Raw genomic sequence first — 13,350 nt, 5'->3', positions numbered from 1 at the left:
CAAATGGACCTCTGCACAGTTTCAATATCGTTTCCCTTCCCAATAAAGATAAACCATGTAGTTACTAAGCTGTGTGGCTATAAGCACACACTAGGTTAAGGTTTTTAGAAGTTTTCTACATCTTTCATTTACTCATATCTGCCAAATTTTGCATCACTACTGCTTACCTCTCTAAATCTAGCTTCTCTGCCCCTCGCAGGGCCACAGTGCTCCTAATTCTCTGTCATCTGCTATCCCCTAAGTGCATATTGTCACCAATTCCTGCCCCAGCAAAAGAGCTACTATCAGATAGTTGCTGGTGTTCTCACCTGTACTCATCTGACTGTCCCCAATATCTTTATTGACAGAATTCGTAGATGCCAGACCACCTAACGTACTTCTAAGAACCACTGTCCATTGGTCTCTGAACTGACTTCTAGGCTCATGCACATAACACACTTGGGAGGGCATCAACCTGAGATATCTTACTGTTCATCCAGTGCCACAAGAGGGCCTTTGCACTGTATTTTCCTTACCCTTTGGGGCCAAGTTCTCCAAATTGTTATTGCATCGATAACTGACAGGAATCTTGGAAGAATAAAAACTGGCTTCCGTTTTTTTTTTAAAGCCTTACCTAATATATGTTTAATGAAACCCATAGAATTTTAATCCAATGTGATGAATAAAAATATATCAAAGTCTATGTTAAAATGAAAGACAATAATGAGGAGACAGTCAGACAAATTTCAGGGTCATAGAGATGAGCAAGGGAAGAGATAATTGAGCAGGAAGAGACAAAGTAATGAAAGAGACAAAGATAAAGAAAAAAATAGGAACCAAAAATGAAGAGCTCAAAAGAAATAGGGAATGAATAAGAATTGGGGAAAGAGGAGATCAGCCAGAAGCAGAGAGAGAAGAGATACAAAGAGCAAGGACAGAGAAGTAATTCACTCTTCCTTATTTCTCTCTCCAATTTTATTTTAAAGAGAAAAAAACCCATAAAAATGATACAGAATTTCAAAACAAGACAGGAAATTAACAATGGTTACTATATTGCAAGTTGTTATCTTCAAAGTAGTTGCTCAGATTGTAAGATATAGGCGTGAAAAATTGATCAAACAATATAAGCACTAACTGTTCCTTTCAATGAACTAATAGAAATCAGTAGCTCCATTATCTTAGCTGTCTTGTATATATATACATCTCTTTTTTCCCTTCCTTCTTTTCTCTTTTCCCCCATCCCAGTTGTTCTTTCCTTTTGAGCAGTTTCTTTCCTTTTCACATTACCTATTGTACCCTCTGAATCTTACTTACTCTTTCAGTTTCTTACACTAGGGAGACAATATAATGTTTACATACGCCAGTCTGGTGTATGTCACTTCTGAGTATGGTCTCCAGCTGCATGCATTTACCTATAAAGCCTTGAGTTTATCTTTCTTTATAGCTGAGTAGTACTCCATTGTATAAAAATACCACATCATTTTTATCCATTCTTCAGTTGATGGACATTTGGGCTGTTTCCAAGATTTAGCTATGACAAATTGTGCTGCTAGGATTAGAGGCCCCATTCAACTCAGCTATTCCCCTTCTGGGTATTTTCCCAGAAGAAATGAAAATATCATACCCAATTCTCTCTATCCTTGCTGAGGGAAAAAACAAATAAAATAAAAAATGTATCACTCAACCTCCAAATTTAAATCATACTGCTACAGTGAAAATGAGTGACTAGGGATTTCTATTTCAAAAAAATGCGTAGAGAAATGATTTGTTTTTATAAAAGCAAAGTCTCTCTATCATCCTCCCATCTGTATCCATTCTTTCTCAATCTGGGCTGAGGATTCTCCATGTTGCATAGAAGAAATTGAACTTATAAAAAGGATTCTGAACCACCTCCATGCCCTGCTTTACTCCCTCAAGCCTCAAAGGACATCCTCTGAACAGCATGAGGAGTTTTCCTTCTTGTCCCTGTTCAGAATGCTTTCTGACAAAAAGCCCCAACCATCAAGTCCCAATCCCAATTTATGCAGAGACAGACTCTTTGCCATCTCTGCTTCAGGGATGCCGCTCTTCTGCTGGTACACAAAAGTCAGCAAGTGCTTGTAAGTATGCTTGTTCTAGATACATACATACATTACACGTTTATTATTTTTATAAACTTAGTAAAGAAATCCATTTCAAGTACTAAAAAAAATATTCAAAAACTTTCCATCCTAATCTACTCTCCTTTCAATCTCATTAATGTCATCTTCATCCAAACTATTCACTATAAAAATTCTCATATCTAGTCAATGAGGCCTGTTTTTCTTATTTTCTAAATTTCTTCTGCTTCATCTCCCATGCCATGTACTCATAGCCCCCCCAAAACAAAAACTCTTCTGAATGGATTTCTGCAAATTTTTCCATCCCCCAGCATGGTTGCCAGTAACCTCCTAATCGAGTCACATACTTCACGACACACCTTCAGTGGAAAGAATTAACATCAAACCCCCTGTGAGCCCTAGTCAGTGACTGTCAACTTGACTTAAAAACACCTGGCAGATTAGTGAAGTGTTCCCAGAGATGACCAACATGTGGGCCAGCAAACTGAGGGCAGAAGACCCAACCTCACAGTGGGTACCACCATCCAACACGTTTGCAGCCCAGAGAGAAAGAAATGGGAAGAAGGAGGAAGTCTGCCTGTATTTGGCCAAGCCCACTCCACTTGAGCAGGTGCATGTTTTGCTACTGCCACTGCCTGTGAACATCAAACTCCGGGTTCTTCCCCCTTGCAGTAAGACTCCTACAAGCAACCCTCCAGAGTCTCCAGGCCTTCAATCTCAGACAGGCACTGTACCTTTGACCCTTCTTGTTGTGAGGGACTGAGCATTCTGGATCCTTTGGTTCTCCAGAATGTAGATGGCAATCACAGCCTATCCTACCTTAATCCTGAGAGTCTATCTAATAAACCCTCCTAATAATTTTTTGTTTGCCTATTGATTCTGCTCCTCCAGATAACCCCACGCAATCCACTCCTTATTTTGGTATTGGAACTTTCCCAGTTATACTTCAACCCACCTTCCCATAATCATTTCGTACGCCTCTCTCTCCCCGTTTCTACCTACATCTAATTCCTTATCATTCCCTAAACAAGTCTGCTCCTTCCCTTCATCAGGCCTCTATCCAGGGACCTTTACATTTGCTTTATCTCCTTCACATCCAGAGTTTTGAAAATTCTTCTCAAATTCTACTTCATTCCTCAATCTGATCACTGACCCTGGGAAAGAGCAAGCCATTCCTGTCTCTGGATTTCCAATGCACTTGAAACACTTACTTAGTATGGCTTATATTATAATGTACAGAGTTTAAGTATCTTTTCCATTCCAATGTGAGTTGAACAAGTAGACTTGTCTCAAAGTATCCTGCGTTAAGAACAGAACATGTGCACAGTAGGTGCTCCATATTAAAAATGAGAAGAATAAATTAATATGGCCCAATATGGGATGAATAAATAAACATACCTTTCTGTGCTTTAATGAGCTGCTTTCCAATTTCCAGTGTCACATAAGCTGTGCCATTTAGAACTATATCAGATATCGTCTTCCAAGCATTAGGAGAGAGTCTTTCAGTGGGAGAAATAAAATTCCCTGCTGCGTTGTTTATCACGACCTAATAAATGAATAAGGCAAGTCACAGACACTTATGGGTGAGAAAGAACACTTTTCCTCGAGGGTTTTTATTTCCAAAATTTATCAATCCACATAATATAATACAGCTAAAGTTCATAGCTACAAAATAATACCATGAGATTTGTGTTGCTTTTATGTGTTTGGAGCCTGTAAACAATACATTATTTCCCAATTTCAGAATCCTAAACTTATCTTTAAATTAGAGTACACTCCATTATTAAGAAAACAAATACAGCTTAAGCATATTTATCACATGACTATACTTTATTTCAAGGAATCTCAAGAAATGCCTTTTAATTTCTAGTGTCATTTAACTTAATAAAATTCTCGGTCAGTGACCTACCTTTTCATTATCAATAGATCTTCTGCTGAATAGATATTCTATACCAGATTCAATATTTCTGGTCTGTCTGAAAGTATCTTGAACAAAGAAAAGGCAGACTACTGGGAACAAATTGCTTCTCTCTAATAAATGAATCAAATAACAGCAAAATACCCATTTGTATCTCAGGTCTTACATGGAGAAATTTGGAAATTCTTATAGTTTTCTTGGTTTCTATTACTTTCTTCTACTGAGACTGACAATCAAAAGTTATTAGGAAAAGCAAACACTATGAATCATTTAAACTAGATACTGTACTCTTTGATAATTGTTCTCATTATCTCACAATCTTATTTAAATAAAGTGAAATCTGGTTTGTTCTATGATTATAAATGCAGCATTAAAGTATTCCTGGAACGAAGTAGTGTAGCAGTCCTTCTAATTTTTTTTTGCTGCTTTAAGCCAAGCTGACATTTTCCTAGAGAAACAAAATAAGTCCCTCTCAACACAGCTGTTGCGCACTTCAATCGTTTATTCCCTTTGTACATCCTGATGGGTGTCATCAACATCAAACGCCTTGTGCTTTGGTTTCATCACCATTGCACTTACATCAGGATGGCCTGCGACTTTGATCAGTTCCAGCACGGTGTTGTGAACCATGTCAGGATTCCTCACATCACACTGAATTGCATGAACCTGCAAAAGAACAGAGAAAAGAACCCTACGTTTTCTAGACTTCTTAAAACAACAGCAGGAGCAAATTACTGATACATATTACAATTCCTACACCTCATTTAAGTGGCTGCTGTTTAATGTACCTTATTTCCAGTTTGAGAAGAAATTTGTTCTGCAGTAGCTTTCAGAACATCAGCATTCCTAGAAGTAAACACATGGCAGGTATTTTGCATGAATTCTGAAATGCTTTCATATTATATTTTTCTTTCTAATTCCATAAATTAAAAACCACAGAGAATCTACACCTGAAAGAAAAAGTATCGAGGCCATATCTAAACACAAATCAATTGGAATGAAATCATTTTCTAAAAGTTAAATTCCAATGATTTTTTCCTATCACTAACTCACTGATTCAGTTACTTTAACACCAACCACTTTGGCATTATTTATTCATAGATTTAAATTGTTTTAATTATAATCACTGTATCTGTGCTTCTGCCCAAACCAGCTTCACAAAGAAAATGTATTCATGCTGTTAGTAGTCATAGTATAAATGTTTTTTTTTTTTTTTTTTTGGTTTTTTCTCCGGTACCGGGAACCGAACCCACGACCTTGCGCTTGCCAGGCAGGCGCTTTTGCCGCTGAGCTAAATCCCCAGCCCAGTCATAGTATAAATGTATAGGTTCAGATAACCTGCATGCATTCAGTTTTACATCCTTAAAAGAAATGCATACCACACACACACACGCGCATACACACACACACACACACACACACACAGAAGCACACACAAATACCTGAAGATAAATTATGTAGTATTAAAATAAAATATCTTAAAACTATTAAATACATTATAACAAAACCAAAAAGTGCTAGTCAATTTGGTTTTGTAAGTGACATAATGACCATCATTGAGATGACCACTACAATTATACACCATTCAAAATTGGAAGAAAGGGTAGATTTTCGGACCAGTCTTTACAGTCCCAGACTTACATACATATAGAGTGCCAGAATATACCTCAAAAAGAAGATATTCCTTTCACATGGCTTTATCCTTCCTATATTCATCACAAGTGTTCTGAAATATTAATCTTAAGGACAACTGAAGGACCCATTATCCTGCTACAAGGTCAGTTATGAATCGAAGTCATCAGTTCCACTGCAAGCAATATAGTCTCAAAGTGGTACTTTTTAACCCTATCTTTTTAACTTTTTCACTTCATCTTTTTATACAGAAAAGAAGCCATTAGCTAAATGTGCTGGTGCCTGCCTGTAATCCCACCACTCCAGGAGGCTGATGAAGGAGGAACTCAAATTCAAGCCCCATCTAGGTAACGCAACAAATTTAGTGAGACCTGTCTCAAAATAAATAAATAAAAATATAAAAAGGTCAGAGGATGTCACACACTGTGAAGTTTCTGGGTTCAACCCCAATACCACCAAAAAAAAACTGTCACTGGATTTAGAAAGTACATATGTTGTCAGTTTTATAATTATCATTATTTTTATCATCTCAAATTATAACTGCCTTTTTCCAAGGACAGTTATTTAAATAATCTCTAGAACATTTGCCGTAAGATTAAAATGCAAATCAAACAACATTGGCAAACAGTGCTTTCAATATTGTGGCACAGATGGTTTCTTCTCTCACGTGACTCTTGAGTCCAACTTACCGGCTGGCTATCACACATTCAGCACCCAAGCTGGACAGATAAGTTGTCATCGCTTTGCCGAGGCCGGTACCCCCTCCAGTAATAAATGCCACTTTTCCTTTAAAAGTATCAGGTGGTAGCATAGCTTTCTGAAGGGGACGAAAGAATTTAGACTGTGGAGCTTCAATGTTTTGATACAATGTTTTTGTTCCATGACTGAAAAACTAAAAGAGAATAGAGAAAAAAGAATTGAAATGTACATACATGGATTTCTATAGAAGACTGTAACTCTTTAAACTTATTCTTAAATTTAATATTAATCCAATTTCTGGATCAATACAATGAGTTTTTGTATTTGTCAATATAATTATTGTACTTAATTATTATTCTTTTCTGTATATTAAGTAACATAATAAAATGGTCTCAAAGCTAAGCAACACACAGCAAAATTTTCTAGTCATATAACTAGTACCAGTAAGCTATTTAGCCATCATCTGTAAAATAGGGACAAGAAACAAACCTCTTCATAGACCACATGAGGTTACATGAGTTAATACAAGTAAAATGATTACAGCTGTATGGAATGCAGTGTAAGGACTCATGCTAGCAGCATGATTTGCATGTATTCTGCCTGAATCTTTTAAAAATTAATATAAAGCATGTTTGTCTTGTAAAAGAATAATTTGGGGAAAACCACATTCCATCTCTAAATTAGGTAAAAATTCTTTGTAAGGTTTATTAAATCAAATTGCACTTTCATTGTTTTTTCTGGTCAATAAATTTAAAACAGATAAGCTATGCCTATTATACTTAAAGTGGGGGGCCTCAATCCATTTAAACTAAAAATTTTGTGTTACCCTATTTTATATTTTCACATATAATCACATTACTTGTAAAAAAAAAAAAAATGATATTCTCTCACATTTAGTCATAAAAACAAACTCCAAGTGTTGAACATAGCAACAGGAGCTAATACTCATTAAGTGGTTACCATGTGCCAGGATTAGATATTAAACTGGTCACCACAACAACCACATAAAATAGGTACTATTTTTAGCTCCTTGTAGAAGACAGGCTCAGGGAGGTTAAAAACACTGACAAAGTTGCAGAAGCAAGATCAAATATGGGCTGACAGACTCTCAGACCTCCAGTGATAACCACCTTGTGTGCCTATCTATTCTCTGAGCTCCTACTATGCCTAATAATCACACCAGCGAGATATATGTTATTCTCCAATCAGGTGATATCGACAGATCAAAACTCCAGAATCTGTCATTTCCTTCTAGAGTATTTCTATAAGATAAATACGCTACCATCACATAGTCCAAGATATCTAGACATTTACCCCAAGGAAATAATTAGAAATGTGGTGAGTAACTTGAAATAAAGCACTCCATCAACTAGAAACTACACAAAAAAATGTCCATGGTGTGATGTTAAGCAAAAAAGAAACAACAACAATAAGTACTAGACTGAATAGTTACCATACGCCAACGTCTCCGATAGACTTCCCTCGACACAGCCTTATAAGGTAAATTAGTAAAGCCCTGACTCAAATCCAAGATCCAGGTGACTTCAGAGTCTACCTTTTGCTTTACAGTTATTATCTCTAAATGATGTGATTAAGGGTAATGTTTTTTCCTGTTTGGTAGGTTTTAAGTATTTTCAAAGTCTATCCATTAAGTATGATTCGATTTTATAATCAGGAAAAAAAATGGAAAGATGTAATTTGAGAGTACATGTTGAAGAAAAATTTGCAAATCCAGTTATGTTTCATGCCAGTCATCATATTTCTTTTAGCTTCATGTTAACACAGCAGTTTTATTATTATTATTTTTTGGTATCCTTTTGCCAAAGCATGATAATCCAAGCAACCTACAATCATCTTTTTTCTGCATAAATGGCAGTTGTACTCAAGACTGCCACCCACCTCCAGAACCATTATATTAAGATGATGAATCAGGAAGTTTGCACAAGTAGGCTGGTAAATTTGTCACTATCTAATAATAATGAGAAAAGGTATTCTAATTTTCCAAAGGGTCCACCATGAATTTTTAGTGTGTTAATTTGTGAGGGGAATTTGATGTAATGCTCCCTGAAAGACAACTTAAAAAGATATTCACATATAAACTTAAAATTTATTTAAAAGCATTTTTTCAATACTCACTAGTAAAGAAAAGCACGTAAAGGTAAAAAATTCATATTTAATAACAATTCATAATGTTATAATGCATAACAATCTTGCCTATTAAATCTGATCAACATTGATCTTTTGATTTCACATCCCTACTGATGCACAAAGTAGAAAAATTGGTATGTTATTTCAACTGATTATTTCTAATCAGTTAAAAATAATTATTAATTAATTATTACTTTCTAATAATTCACAGCATATCCATGAATAAAACTTCATCTCTTTGCCTTAATGTAAGTTGTTCAATTTAAATGATCAGACCTCACAGGATCATAATGTATTCATTCTTATATTTCTACAAAAAGCATCCTAAATAACCTAAATTGCATTTGGCCATTTTCTTTTGAATTTTAAAGAGTGGATACAAAATAAGCTTTAAAAGATTTTCAAATTTTGCTTTGCAATTCTTCTAGAAATAAGCTGTTTTTGCAAATGGAAATAACAGTTTTCAAATTAAGACTAATTTCTCTGGAGACCTTTGGGGCCCTATAATTCTTAAGACTCTAAAATCTTTCAATTTTTGCAAAATATTTTTGTGTTAGAAGTTTTAAATCTGCCTTTAGGCATATTTATAATTGAATATCATATCTAAATAAAGGAAGGTAACATTTTTTCTACCAGACTGGTTAAGGTACAAATTTTTATAACATGGGAAAACAGCTTATTGATTTCACTCTAATCTATTGATATGAATTGTGGCAAGTTCTTTGGAGACAAACTTGGCAAAGTTTATCAAAAGGTTAAATACAAAGACCCTTTTGATGCACGTTCAGGAACTTATCTAACAGACACACCGACTCATGTGGGAAGGGTGGGAAAGCAGATGCTGTGTTCAAAGGTATAATTAAGGGCTGTCACCCAGTGGTCAGCACTTTCCTACTTCACACAGGGTCCTAGGTTTAATCCTCAGCACCACATGGAAAGGATTTGCATTAAGATGAAAATGAGATTGTGAAAGTAATTTATGAGTATGTTAAAAGAAGAAAATACAAATAAACTTAAATTTAACAAAGAAGTGAAATGCCAGGCATACCTATAATACCTATAATCCCAACTCTCTGGAAAGCTGAGGCATGAGGACTGCAAACTCAAGCCCAGCCTGGGCATTTAGTGACTTAGGAAAACCTGGTCTCAAAATGGAAAGGGTTGGGGATACAACTCAGTGCAAAGGCTCTGGGTTCAACCCCTGGTACCACAAAAAGAAAAAAAGAAAGAGGGAGAGAAGGAGGGAAAGAGGGAAGGAGGGAGGAAGGAATGAAGGAAAGGAAGAAAGAGAGGCGAGATGTGTTAATCTGAAAACTATAAGACATCATTAGTATCATTACATAAAGATCTAAATGACTTCCTGTGTTCATGGGTTAGAAAAGTTATTTTGTGTAGAACATGATACTCTCCTACACCAAATCGACAGACTCAGTTATATCCCCATCCCAATTCAAGTTGGCTTATGCAAAAGTTGACAAGATTATACTAAAATTAATAAGCAATGAAATGCAACAGATTCAAAATAGTCAAAGAGGGGAGGAGGATTTAGCTCAGCGGCACAGCGCCTGCCCGGCAAGCGCAAGGTCGTGAGTTCAATCCCTGGTACCGGAAAAAACAAACAAACAAACAAACAAAAGTCAAAGATATCAATGAATCTATTATCTACAAAAAAGTAGTTAGAACTTACATGCTAAATGTAAATATTGCAAATGTTTGTTGAATATCAACAATGTGAGGCATTACTTATTAAGTATAAAACTCAAGATAGACAAATATATAAAATATCCTCCTATTTGTGTGGCTTTTCTAAAAACGAGGGTATCTTCATATTTATTAATATATACATAAAAATTGCCAGAATGATTTTTCATTGTACTAACACCTTGGAAGAAAGATTTCCTATATTAACATTGTGTGTTCTTCATAAAACTTAAATGTTCAATATTTAGTTAATAGCTCATCAAAAGTTAACACAAGGGCTGGGGATTTAGCTCAGCGGCAAAAGCGCCTGCCTGGCAAGTGCAAGGTCCTGAGTTCGGTTTCCGGTACCGGAGAAAAACCAAAAAAAAAACAAACAAACAAACAAAGTTAACACAAAATTAAATCATATATGCAAGTATAGAAAGGGTACAGAGGAAAACAAAGTTATAACAAGAAGATGGCATAGAATCAGTTTCCTAAGGACACATACCTTACCTGACATATAAATCTTCTCTATTCAATATGTGAATGTGAGCTATATTTATAGACAATAAAATACTTCCATAGCTGTCTGGGGAAGGGACTTCTAAGTACCTGCTGGTGTAGGCTACATGGACATTTTTAGGTCAAACCTTCTTCTGACTCAAATTCACATGTAAAGAGTTTTGCACAGTGTCAGTTAAAAATGTCAGGTTGGAAAACACTGGGCAGCCATGTTTTTTAAAGCAGGAGGCTCTAGAAAGCACATCTTTTGCACTCCTGTGCATAGTAAGCCTTCCAAAGCTACATCCCAGTTTACTTGGTATGGCTGCTAGAAGACAACTGTCTGGCAATTGTGCTGACTCTTTCCAATGTCCCGACCAATGCCACTTCAGCATAGTGTATGCGGCTCATAGTCCAAGCATACAGACATACAAGAGGCAGCACAGTGGGACACTCTACTGGATGTTCCGGTGCAGAAAAGGATAATCCTGCAGAATCAAGAATCTTCCATTCCCAAATAATAACAGTGCACTCACAAACTTTAAAGCACGGAAGTGCCCCAATTCTGCCACACCCATGTGAAGCTCTTGCTCCGTCTGTGTGCACTCCTTAAATATGTCCATTCATTCCTTCACTTAAATCAGGGCACTGCAGAGGCCATAGATACCACAGCTTCTGCAAAGCACATCTTGTTGCCACAGCAACTTGAAGGTAAGGTTGAGCAAATATACAAGAAACTGCCTCACTGAACTCCGAGCTCCAATGGCTAGGCTGAAGCATACAGCTGCCAGTAGCAAGGCAGGAATTACATTTTGAGTAATGAGCAATACATCTTACAGCAATGAACATGAGTCCTTGAAAAAGTAGTTGCCCTGTGCTACAGGGTATATGACCCTTTGTTATTACAGTGCTTACGTTTGCAGTCAGATGCACGCTGAACAGATGCTTTCCAAAACTACACAATAAAGGGAGATAAAATCAGAGATAAATTAGGAAGTAATCTAAAGTATTCAACTGGAGTTTTCACTCCTGTCTGTCTCTCATGTTAGTCATCTCTTGTTCATCACCTATTATATTAACTAACATAACTTTTTGTAAACCAAAAATCAGAACCCTTGCTCTTACAAAGGGCTTGTTTTGATTGGGGAATTTGCTATATTCAAAGTATAGAGATAAATGAGACATTATAACTAGGTATAGAGTTCATTCGTTTATTGAATTTTAGCAAGTTTTTCCTGAGTATCTACTATGGCCCCAGGTACTGTTCTAGGCACTTGGTGAGACTATATAATGGAGAACCAGGGGTAAACAAGTTAAGTTAATACAGTACATTAAAATTTGCTACATGCTGTAGAGAAAAAAAGGCATGGGATAAAGGTAAAGCAATGCCAGCTAAAATAGGCAGGTCAGCAAAGGCCTTACTGAAGTAACAATCGAGTGAAGACCTGGAGGAAGTGAGGCATGAGTAAGTTTCAGGCAAAAGGAAGAACATGGAGCAAAGGCCCTAAGAAGAATGCGCACCTTGTTCTCGGAGGAACAAGCAGGGATTGGTGTGACCGGAGGAGAGAAGGCAGGGGAAGGAGAGGCTGAGGGGGCAAATGGGACTGGACTGTGCAGGATGAGTGAGCCGCTATGCAGACATAGGCTCTGACTCCCAGCCGAGTGGGAAACATCTATGAAGTTTGACGGGGAGGATTTAGATGCTGTATGTTGTTTCTAGAGGATCACTTCCACTGCTATGTGAGAAGTGGGGTGGAGCGAGAAGACCGGAGGCAGGGAGACTCATCATAACACTGCAGCAAGCCAGGTAGGAGAGGACGATGGCCAAAACCAGGATGCCATCATCAGAAGCGCTGGGAAGTGGGCAAATACAATTACTTGTAAGCCAGAAAATGAGAGTATAACGAATGAGCTCTATGCCTATATTGCCTATTCTATTTCTTCTTGCCTTAAGCCCAACCTCATCATACTTTAAATAGGTTATTTATAAGACATCTCCTGCACATTAAATAGGCCACAGCCATTCAAATGAGGGCTTTTTTGCCTGTCTCAACTTCGCCTTGCTATCTTATTTTGCAATGTCTTTGTATTCTAGAAAGATTAAGACTTAACTGTGAACTAGGAAGAGGAGATAGACACCCATCAGAGAGGAGGCATTGTCTAGGTAACTGATACTCACAGCAGCAGAAGCGAAGAGGGAATACATCTACACACAATATGTAAGTTAGCCTGCACCCACATGCTAAGTAGCTCGGAGTGGTAAAAAGAGAAGAGATGAAGACCAAAGACAATGCTACAACTGAAATAAATAAATCCATATGAGACCCATATTGGAGGAGTGAAGATAATGAGTTTTATATTAGAAATGCTGGGGGCTGGGGATTTAGCTCAGCGGCAAAGCGCCTGCCTGGCAAGTGCAAGGTCGTGAGTTCGGTTCCCGGTACCGGAGAAAAACCAAAAAAAAAAAAAAAAAAAAAAAGAAATGCTGCACCTGGAGCCCCTGTAGAATATTTACGTGGAGATATGTAAGCCAGAGTAGGAAACAAATTTGGAAGCACAGAGAAAAAAAATCAAGGCTAAAGCCCAGTGGTAACATCATTTCACCATTCCGGCAGTTGTGAAAGCTTGTATTTCCTTCTAGCCCTGCTTTTAGGACACAGCCTGACTTCCAAGGCCCATCTTCCAGCATTC

At 37.0% G+C, this 13,350-nt stretch overlaps 1 protein-coding gene across 1 annotated transcript in view; it reads right to left on the bottom strand.

The window, feature by feature from the left end:
• The window catches only part of Decr1 (2,4-dienoyl CoA reductase 1, mitochondrial), a 38,524-nt gene that overhangs the window by 17,682 nt on the left and 7,492 nt on the right, over positions 1–13,350 (bottom strand). Inside the window, exons 2-5 of the mRNA XM_005381763.2 lie at positions 6,318–6,520; positions 4,785–4,842; positions 4,576–4,662; positions 3,477–3,624 (exon numbers count right to left, since the gene is read on the bottom strand). Coding sequence (XP_005381820.1) covers positions 3,477–3,624; positions 4,576–4,662; positions 4,785–4,842; positions 6,318–6,520 — 496 coding nt within the window. The remainder of the gene's footprint in view (positions 1–3,476; positions 3,625–4,575; positions 4,663–4,784; positions 4,843–6,317; positions 6,521–13,350) is intronic.

The sequence above is a fragment of the Chinchilla lanigera genome, unplaced genomic scaffold, assembly GCF_000276665.1.
Source record: "Chinchilla lanigera isolate Chin_1 unplaced genomic scaffold, ChiLan1.0 scaffold00016, whole genome shotgun sequence".
Taxonomy (NCBI): Eukaryota; Metazoa; Chordata; class Mammalia; order Rodentia; family Chinchillidae; genus Chinchilla; species Chinchilla lanigera.
The sequence above is the reverse complement of the archived record's forward strand: the minus strand, read 5'-3'. Positions and strand labels throughout refer to the sequence as shown.